This window comes from Choristoneura fumiferana, chromosome 4 (genome assembly GCF_025370935.1).
Source record: "Choristoneura fumiferana chromosome 4, NRCan_CFum_1, whole genome shotgun sequence".
Taxonomy (NCBI): Eukaryota; Metazoa; Arthropoda; class Insecta; order Lepidoptera; family Tortricidae; genus Choristoneura; species Choristoneura fumiferana.
This window is the reverse complement of record NC_133475.1, coordinates 984,594-995,049: the sequence shown is the minus strand read 5'-3', so window position 1 is coordinate 995,049 and position 10,456 is coordinate 984,594. Positions and strand designations below refer to the sequence as shown.

The 10,456-nt window shown below is 34.5% G+C and overlaps 1 protein-coding gene across 1 annotated transcript; it reads right to left on the bottom strand.

Annotated features, from left to right (window-relative positions):
* Positions 1–3,472: 3,472 nt before the first annotated feature.
* LOC141427235 (uncharacterized) lies at positions 3,473–8,547 on the bottom strand. Its single transcript, XM_074086460.1, has 3 exons — positions 8,304–8,547; positions 6,916–7,008; positions 3,473–3,812 (listed from the first exon to the last, which is right to left on the bottom strand). Exons 1-3 carry the CDS (start codon positions 8,484–8,486, stop codon positions 3,582–3,584), a joined length of 507 nt encoding a protein of 168 aa, XP_073942561.1. The 5' UTR covers positions 8,487–8,547; the 3' UTR covers positions 3,473–3,581.
* Positions 8,548–10,456: the final 1,909 nt, after the last annotated feature.

Genomic DNA, 10,456 nt, shown 5'->3' with positions numbered 1-10,456 from the left:
TGGCACGGGACAATTCACAGGATATAATAATATTTCAAAAAGGCGTCCGCAAAGAAATTAAAGAAGGGGGATTACTTTTTTTAATTCTATAAAAAGGGTGACAAATGAAGGCTAATAATTAGTTCGTTCCAAAATATATTTTACGTTTATTTAATACGTTTAGGGGCTATTTTACCACCCATTCATTAATTTTATTTGACGAATAAATGTGATGCCGTCTCGGTCTATTCAAACAAAACAAACAGAGACGCCATCACATTTATCCGTGAAATCAATTTAATCAATACATGGTGAAAAAAGCTACTTTTTTCGCAAAACCATCAAAAAGTGTGAAATATTTTTACAAGGCAGTCGGGTTTTTAATAAAATAAAGGAATACACGTAGGTCCTCATAATTTTTCATTTTAGTCAATAGACTGAACACAATCTTGTATTTCAATGTACATTTTCAGTGTAAAAATCTTAACTACAAATTTAAACGCATCAGCTACCCTGATGCTTGAAAATAATTGTTCACAATTTCCATAGTAAGAGTGGAGCTAAGGACAGACGTAGGTCTGTAGATTGGTTTTTTGAAGCCGCGCGGGTGCGGTTAGGGCAGTTAAAAGCGAGAGACGTCACGTGAGTTAACTACAATTTATATGTAAATCGGCGAGGGTAGAAGTAGTACAGGAGACGACGGTCTCAAAATAGTATTTTTTCTAACGAAGTAAAGTTTTTATTGTGTAATAATCGTACAGTGATTTGTTGCGGTAAATTATAAAGTAAGCGTTTTGCGTTATTTCATTTTGGAATGGGATTTATCAACAAAATCAGTGTAAACCATTACATCTATGTTTATGTGAACCTAAAAATGGGGCGGAGCTCCAAAGTCACTCCTTATTTATAAGATTTGACGTCTATCTTTGCATCTTTAACGTATGTTTTTTCCAGGCACAGCACAACAGGTACTATCAGCCAAATATGTGGTCTACCACCTTAAAGTTGACTATCGTTTGCATATCATATAACAATACATACGAAGCGTCTGTCAACTAGAAAATTCTACTCTAGCGACATATACATTTGATAGCATGTTGCTTAAAAAAGATAGACTAAAAGATAGGTTTTTAGGTTTATTAATGTTTTGGCAAACATTATTTAGCAAATTATGAGTCCCCAAACTATTTATCCCATATTTTTATTTAGGCGAAATGTTATTTCCCAACTCAACGTTTCGCACTGATATCATTTCCCAACTAATGATTCGATAAATTATTATTATGCAAATTATTACCTGGATTTTTTTTAGATGTCATTTATGGTTTCATCAAATGTATTGATTGGCATACCTTAATTTAGCAACATATTGAATGGCATCTCACCTACTTTCCTAGTGGCAGTTATCCTGGCTGCTATAAAAAAAAACCTAACATCGAAGGCTATGGCGAAAGCTACGCTCCGCTTCGCACCCACCTAGCCTTCTGAACCTAAACTATCCAAGTAGCTCCTGCTCCGAACCGTCATGCTCGCTCGCCTCGCTCGCTCGCATAAATCAAAATGAAGTAAATCTTTGCAATGTTATTTGAAAATTTGTTATTTACTTAAGCCAATCATTTGCTACATAATTATTTGCCACATAAAAGTGTGATTAAGCAATATAAAAATGTTGCGAAATAAGAAAAATGCGAAGTAAAGTTATGCCAACGATTAGTTTGCCAAATGAAACTTCGGCGAAAGATTGGTTGCTACCTAAGTGAAATTTGGCGGAACATATTTCGCCGAAAAGGCAGTACACCAGGTTGGTAACTAATCGGAATGAACGATCATACTGTCCGATCTAATAATTCAAGCTCTTGTGGCAAATCACATAAGGGCATAGCACTCTATCTTCTATTCTTCTTTATCTTGTTTTTGTTGTGTAGAATTTTGTAGTTTCTTTATTATCTATTATTTTGTTTGTAGGCATCTCGAATTTCATGTCACTCAAAATGATGACAGTTAGCAGACCTCCAGCTCTTAGCCTATGCATGCCGGTCGCGTCATCCTCCCGAGACGCATCTAATTGCATTTTGCTGAGGTGAGCGGCGCACGCGACTTTTTACCGTCCCGGCGGGCCCGCTACCATCCGCTACCTTGTAAATACAATAGATATTTAAATCCTGTGTCAAATAAATGTGCAGTTGGTGCGCGACGTGTTTTTGCTATTCGTGTTGTGCAGGCACTTGAAAATTTGTTTTAGAATGTTTACTGATTTGGTTTCGCGTGTGTTTTGATAAATATAATTAAACTAACTGCTGCCCGAATATTGGTCTGCAAGGAATTCGGTTATCGCTATCTCACGGTACCCATGCAATTTTGATGGGAAATGATCACCACCTCTCGTGAGTATCAACAACTCAAGGAGAGTCATATTGGTATGTTGCCGGCCTGGAACAAGTAGATACGGTCACTTTGACAGACACATGCCTTGTCAGGTGTCATGCGTTACACTATCCTTGTCGAGTAGGTAATCCGGGTCGACGTGGTTTTAGTTTTTGCTCGATGGCCTTGTTTTGAAGCCATAATGATCCCTTTATCCACAAGATATTAAGTGATGAGATAAAGTTTCAAAACTTTTACAATATCCACTTACAATTATTATGAGTAAGAAGAATTAATACAAAAACATTCTGGGTGTCACAGTGTAATATTAGTTACCATTGAAAACTGTAACAATTTAAGCCATTAAATATTTTTTCTCAAACATCCAAGGAAATGTCATCCTTATCTTTGTCATAATAGAACGCCAAGTACCTACGTCTTTGTATAATAGCACTTATTGAAAATTCGTTCTAATTTCAAATTAGAGGATAGTAATGGAATTTCATACAACATTGCTGGCCATGGCCTGCAAAGAGATTGTCTTTTGTTTCAGTGGGTTTTATTTCTTTTATATTGACTACCTATCTATAGCATACTGCAAATTAAGAAAAACATAGTTCGTGAATGTTACTTTTTAATCTCTATTTGACTAGACTATTTTAATTAAATTAAATCAGGTATTCAATATAATAAACAAGGATTGACATTAATTGTTAATATTTAATTTTTAATGAATAAAATCATCTCATGATTTGGTGGCAAAAAAATTAACCCGAACAGCTTACAAAAATAGCTGAAAAAGCGGGAATAGAAAAAAAATACTTATATGGTTTATACCTAAAACGAGTGCTTTTTAATTCAAATAAGTGTTACTGTTTCCGATATGAGTTCATCTTCAAGTGACATAGTATTATTTCCTTGGTTTTATTTGAGAAAAGCACTGCAAGCCTCGTCCACGAACAGGGATTGTCGGCCTCGTATCTCTAGATGGCCTCGTTAACACTCGGCCATTTATAACTACTCAGCCGGCAATCCCCTATTTCGCGGCCTCTGCTAATATGTACTATATTGAGTCAGGCATTGATACTTTGCGGAGGTCCATTTCAATAAACTATAAACAATTTCCTACTTTACTTCAGGATAGTTCATTTATTTTAAACAATTTAAAAATGTATTTTTCCACTAAATATCATTATTCCACAACTAAAAGGCATAATATACCGATACGAGTATACATTTTAAACAAACTTATACACGTTGTTATCATGTTTTACAGGCTTCTCTGTGTCTTGGAGCTGTATCCTCGTCAAGCCCGACAGCGGCCCATCCTGGCTCTTGGTGTAGGCACGGACTCTGACTTCGTGCACCACATTCAACTTCAGGTCTGGGACCAGGGCTTTGGAAACCAAGGGACCTTGCACCACGATCTCCTTGGCTTCCTTTTCGGGAGGAGTTTCTGCGTCGTTGATCTGTAGAAATAACAGGAGTTACATGAACTTATTCCATCATCTCTGTTTTATACCGTACTGCCAGGCGTTGTATTCTATGTAGATAATCATGTTTCATAGTCAATTTTACTGCTTATGATCTAAACAATCGATGTCTAAATTAAAAAAAAAGTTTTATTTTTCTGTTCCTTGGTTTCCGAGATGAGTAGATACAAGTTTTTTTTTTATTTATGAATTCTTTTGTTTGTCTTACAGTTTTTCAGACTTGCCTATTTTGACCGATCGAAATGTGCCATGTCTACCGCCTTATTGGATTGGATTGGATTTGTGTTACTAACGCAGTGGTCCAAATTGGTCGAAAAAATTATTATTATTGTATTCAATCAAACTATCCCAACCTGCTAGAATGTTTCAGATAATTAAAAAAAACACGTAATCAGAATTTTAGTGACTTATTGTAAAAAAATGTACCTACTTAGTTTGGTTAAAAAGACATACATGATCGAAGAAAACACTAACAAAGCCACATTGAATAACCTAACCTAACCAACAAAAAGTTGGAAAACGGCTGAACCGATTTTGATAAAACATGTCTAAGAACCATTGCTAGAAAACCTGCTTTCAAATAAAAAGAAACCGCATTCAAATCGGTCTACCCGTTTAAGAGCTACGGTGCCAGACAGACAGAGATACACATAGCGATCAAACTTATAAAACCTTTATTTTTGCATCGGGGGTTAAAAACAACGTTTCAGCTTGCCACAGGCTGATTCTAATAAAAGTGGCATGGCAGGCTAAAGTTAATTAAAAAAAAAATATATAATATGTTTTTTTACTTTTTTTGCATAAAAACAGCTTCTTGGTATTTCATTTGTTACAAATATGTTAAAGGGAACAAAGTATTCCTAAAAACTTAAGAGTTATGGTTCTTGAAATATTGATGAAGCAGGCTAAAGTTAAATTAGACAGGCTAGTAGTGACCACCATCCATGATTAGTGTGAACTGGCGGTTAGGTGTGATGCCGTCTCTATTTGTTTTGTTCGAATAGACGTAGACGGCATCACTTAAACTTATGATACATTTCTTTTCATTTTTGATATAATTCTCTTTAACCTGGTAACTTTTCACTACAACTTTTAACAGCCCCTAAATGTAAATTCTTAAAAAAATATGAGTCTCTTGGAGGCATATATAAAAAAATAAAATTATTTCAAAATTATACATATTTTATACAGGGTTATTTGTAATTTACTAGCATCCTTTTAACCCTAAACTCCTACCACTTAAACAAATGTTTTTTGTTTTACGAGTTTTTAAAATGGAGCCGTAAAACAAAAAAGATTTGCTAAATCATGTATATTTTTTGTTTTTCCTTCCTGTTTTCTTCGCTGATATTGTGCTTTATGTTTCCTTTGGAACTCAGCATAGAGTACTGGATTTCTTTTTATTTTTTCGTATCTTTTCTTTTCGTTCTCCCTTTTTCATGCTAACCTCTCTTCTCTTGACTTTTGTTTAGTTTTTGGTTTCCCCATTACATGTCGGCCCTAAAATATTACGAATTAATTACAATACAATGCAATCAAATCAGTCCCTCCTATGAAATGAATGACATCAGATAGTAAAAACTGGCCAAATAAGAACGTACCTAGGCAAAATAACCCGGAAAAATTCGTTTTAAACAAGTAACGACACCACTATTTTATACGAATGATTTTTTACAAACTGTAAAAATTTTAGCTATAAACAGGATCACCATGATTGTTTTTTTTTTAATTTTCAAGCCAATAGTTTCACTTTTAGAGGGGGGATACTTTAAAAAAAAAGTGCAAAAGCTATATTTACGCAAAATTACAGCTATAGTACTAATGGATCTAGTGCGGATAGATAAACAGACACAAAATGAAATTATAAGTGTTTAGTTTAATAAAAAGCAATTCTCTACATTTACTTTGGTAGAACACTGTTAGTACTACTTAAAGAGTCCATAAAGTTATTCTTAGAAATAATATGCATTTATAGTTCACTTTTTTCTGCCATGAGTCACTTTAGTCTGTGCTTCAGTTACAGATTAAAGTGACACAGATTAAAGTGAAAAGTGGATTCAAAAGACATTTACTCTAAAACCGTCAAAAATAAGAATGTGCCACTCTTAATAACGTAAGTAAATACGTCATAATATCACATTAAAATGATTATCTAATAACGTCCCATATAAATAACATAAAATAATCGAGACAATGTAAAGTTAACATACCCGTTACAAACTCCAGTTTGCCGCCTTCGATCACTAATCGCCACAAAACTATGACAGAAGGTCTCTAACCGTTCCGTACGGCAGCGAGCCAGATATTGGCCGAATGTTTACCGATGATTAAGGTGTGTCTATCATTCTCCGTGTGTGAGTGAGACCCAACAATGCGAACACACAGACTACAGTGAAAAAATCGCTGGACAAACTTTGAGTCTGAATATTGATGCATAAAAATGATTTATTTAGGACCGTATTATTATTAAATGAATATCGTATTATTGTTTTTGCAATATATTATAAAATATAATTTGTGAAATAGTACACAAATAATTCACAGGCCTAAAACCGGGAGCATGTCCCTTTTGGACAAGACAGACTACAGTGAAAATCGGTACTTACATTTATTTATTTTTTAAAGTAATAAGGATAAATAAATAAAATGGCCTGGCCTCGGTGTAAAAGGTCTATGTTTACAAACGTCAATTTTGATTTTTTCTGAAAAACGTATATTTAATGTACTTTTTATTCAAAAACTCATTGGCAGATTATAATGCCACTTTTATTAGAATCACCCCACAAAACTATGCTGCGTAAAGCCCAAATTAAATACTGCAGGCTACTACGGAACTCGAAACTCGAAGTTCGTATCGTACCGTCCCTCTCGCTCTCGTATTAAACAGTATAAGTGTCAGAGGGATCGCACGACACGAACTTCGAGTTTCGAGTTTCATAGTAGCCCTGCTGTTCGATGCTTGTTATTTTAGTAGTATAATTATTGTTTTTCTATTATATGTTTTTTTTAATCTAGTGTTTTTAGCAAGTCTTGTTTATAAATGTCCAAATTTCCATAAATATTTCTAAAGCTTCCCTACCTTGGGTTCTACAACATCCTCCACCAGTTTCATGACTCCGTCCACTACAACGTATTTGAAAGTTATGATTGGTGGCAGCTCCCATACTTTAATCTGAAATTTAAAAAATAAATAAAAAAAAGAATAATGTCAGCTATTTATTGACTTTACTTGTATTATCGTTTCACCTTACATTATACAACTATAACTAGAATTGGGTCGAATTAAACTTGCAACATTTGATTACAGACATACATACAGGCACCGTGACAGTTGAAGCTACATAGAATACCTAAACTAAAGCTTGCAAATACAATTGACTGAGAATAAAATTCATTTGCAGCGAAAATGAAACCGTACGATGAAATTCTATTGATTCTTGTACAGATTGTTTTGAGTTAGTATAATATTGATAAAACATTTTTCCTGTTTCAAGTGAGTGAACTACTTTATTTATCAAATACATTGTGGTTATTTTGCTGCGCTACAAAACATTGAATAGCATTGAACCTATACTTAGGATGCGATAAGTGATAACAGGGGCATATTTTACACAAAAACTAAACAATTGTCCTGCTAATATTACAAATACGAATGTTTGTAAGTCTGGTTGTTTGTTTATTACCTCTAAGCAAACATACAAAATACAAAAAATAAGATAAACACGGTCTACGACCCGTAAAAATAGTCTAAGCAGTTTATAGTGCGTAGGTCCTGTGATCTCATTCATACAATAGAGGGCTCCCGGAGTGTGAGTGAGACAAGTTGAGGAATAATGTACTCGTATTGTGATGAGGAAAGATTTGAATGAGTCATACCTAGTTAAATTATCTTATAAGTAGATGAATACTGTGAGTAAGTTGGAGGTTGGAATGTCAGCAGGGACGTATATATCAAACAAGCTGCTGACAATAGTAAATTATCAGAAATGGTGTCAATAAGTATTTTAGTAAAAGGTCTTTAGGTTGGTATAATAATGCGCAAAGCTGAACTTATCTCACTTTTGTGCCGGCTGACTTTAGAGCAAATGAGACGAGAGAAGCTAATAACTTGGATTTAAATTAATTAAATAATTAATGTACTTAATGGAATAATTTTTAAATCAATAAAGGTTTTTGCGTGGCTAAAAAACCAAAATAAGCTTTAGTTGAAATGTATCCATTATGATAAGAGTAGATACCACATGAATTAGGTAATCTATTAATATATGATCAAATTGCGGATTAGAAGCAAATTAGAACATGACATTATGTTTGTATTACAGAAAAATAAAAAAATAAACTGCCGAGTTTTTTGTGGCACTTCTTGATACCTAGTGATGAAGTTTTCAAAATCCAATGCAGTCTACTTACAAAAATAATGATTTTTGATTTTAATTCCGAACTTCAAAGTAATAAAATATGACCTACCTTGTATCCAATGACAGGGTCCTTCTCGTCAATACTTTGGACAGGATTCCACTCCACCTGAATAGATAGTGGGTCTAGAGTCGTGACCGATTTGATCTCAGGCCTCGGTAAGGGTGCCTTCACCTTCTGAACAGCCAAACCCTGACACACCGCTACGAGAAGAAGCAAATAAAGACACTGCATTTTTAAATCAGTATAGAGTAGTCTGTCCTCTCCAATGTCCGATGTATGAATGAGTGACACGGTCTGTTTATAAATAGCGATATTACTTTTGAAAAATCTCGTATCTCCAAAGCGATGCCCTTACTAAGTGAGCGTTATGTAGTGGATTCAAGGTTCAGTTGGTTGACTTGCTGATTTGAGATACGAGCTTTTTCAAAGTAGTAACGATAATGTTGTTAGTGCGTCCTTTGCGTTGATAAGATCTTAGAGTGGGTTTGTTGAATCATTCTTTTGCTGTGTGGCTTATTTTATTTAAGTCCGTATTGGAAGTCAAAGTCAAAGTCAAAATATCTAATCGCAAAAGTAACGTCGTGGTACGAAATAGCGATGCAGTTCAGTTTAGAGCCTAAACTGAATCGTATTAAGAGAGCGTGGTAGGCCCCCAGTTGTGTTCTAGGATGGCGTACATTGATTGCAGTATTTAATTTGTATGAAAATAGGAAAATCTAGAGTCCATTATTTTTAAAAGTCGCTGAACTTCTGTTGTTCAGTTTGACGAGGACGATCTATGTTTTAATTATTTGCTCGTATTACAGGCCATACCCGGTATAGAAAATGATCTCCAGATGATCTAATAAAAAGTTACGTATTTCAAATCAACTTTAGCAATTTTTAATTCTGGCAAGGTTATTACGGGTCGAAGAGGCGCGAACTAAGGTGCGGGCAATTAGTGACCAAAAAAGTAAAGTCCCGTAGAAAGCATGCATTTTCCCGGTATCAAAAATCTGTTCCTATCAATTAGATACATCCGAAGTTTTATCGCAATCATTTACGAATGCGTCAAAGGAATGTAGTCACAGGTGCTCCCGAGAGTGGGTTCAAAACACTAGCTTTGTTTGTGGGCAAAACCCGATGATGTGTTTGTAAATGGTACATCCTGTGGTGACTATCTGTTGATGCTGTTATTCCGGGCACCCACATACTGTTTTAAAATGTGTGATTTAATAAAAGGAAGAAATGTTATTTATCGACAGCTGTTTAGATTAGTAATTAAAAAATATACAGGGTGTTTGGCAGTCGGGTTTAGGGGTTTGAGGGGATGATAGGTAGGGTCATTCTAAATATTTTTGACCACATTTGCTATTATGCTAAGTTTCAATGTTTTTTTGTCGTATAGCTAGTACTATACGTAGTCGAATACAATTGCACTATATGGAAACGAGGTCTTTTTTTGTAATTTTTATCAATTCTTTTTTAGTTTTAAATGACACACGTTTAGAAAGCTAGTAAATCAAATAAGTTTATTAAGTAATTTGTACGCGTAAATCGCTGTAATTTTTTTATAGACACGCAAAGTTACAAAATTATCTGAGTTTTTTTTATCGTCATATCTAAAGAGGTTTTTTTTAATCAGTCTAGCAATTATTTTAATTTATTTTGAAGAAGGTATTGCGTAGGCAAAACACTAAAAAATAGCTCAATAAAGGCTGTTAAATAAAATAAAACTGACAAATGGAGTGATTAAAAAAAAACTATCTCAAAAACCGTGAAACTTAGCATAAAATGACCTCAACTAAAACCCTTAAAACCGACTGCCAAACACACTGTTTGGCTGTTTATACGTTTATTTTAAGATTAAGAATATCCAGTGGGAGAATCCAGTGGGTGGTGAACGGTGATAGTTATGGGTGAAGATCGCGAAATTTTGATTGACTTTTACTTGTTAACTTGTGAAGCCGTGGCTGATCACAGCTATATATCAATATTATAGGTAACTAACATGATTTGTTTTAGATTTTCAAGCCAACACCGTTTTCTTCAACATTTTATTTACCACTGCCGGCGTGGTTAACATACGTATCTAAAATTAAAGCTTTCTAGCACTAATTTTATTGTTTGTAAGCTAAACCGCGGACGGACGGCCATTGCATACCCATAATGCAGAACGCCTTGTAGAACTACGTAGTCTCAAAAAGTACCAACAAGTTTTA

What these genes read in the sequence shown, in the direction of transcription:
- LOC141427235 (XM_074086460.1), bottom strand. Translation starts at nt 8,486, where the DNA reads ATGCAGTGTCTTTATTTGCTTCTTCTCGTAGCGGTGTGTCAGGGTTTG. An exon ending in ACCCTGTCATTGGATACAAG is followed by an intron (nt 7,009 to 8,303) that starts GTAGGTCATATT and finishes TTTAAATTTCAG; the next exon opens with ATTAAAGTATGGGAGCTGCC. An exon ending in AGGATGTTGTAGAACCCAAG is followed by an intron (nt 3,813 to 6,915) that starts GTAGGGAAGCTT and finishes TTATTTCTACAG; the next exon opens with ATCAACGACGCAGAAACTCC.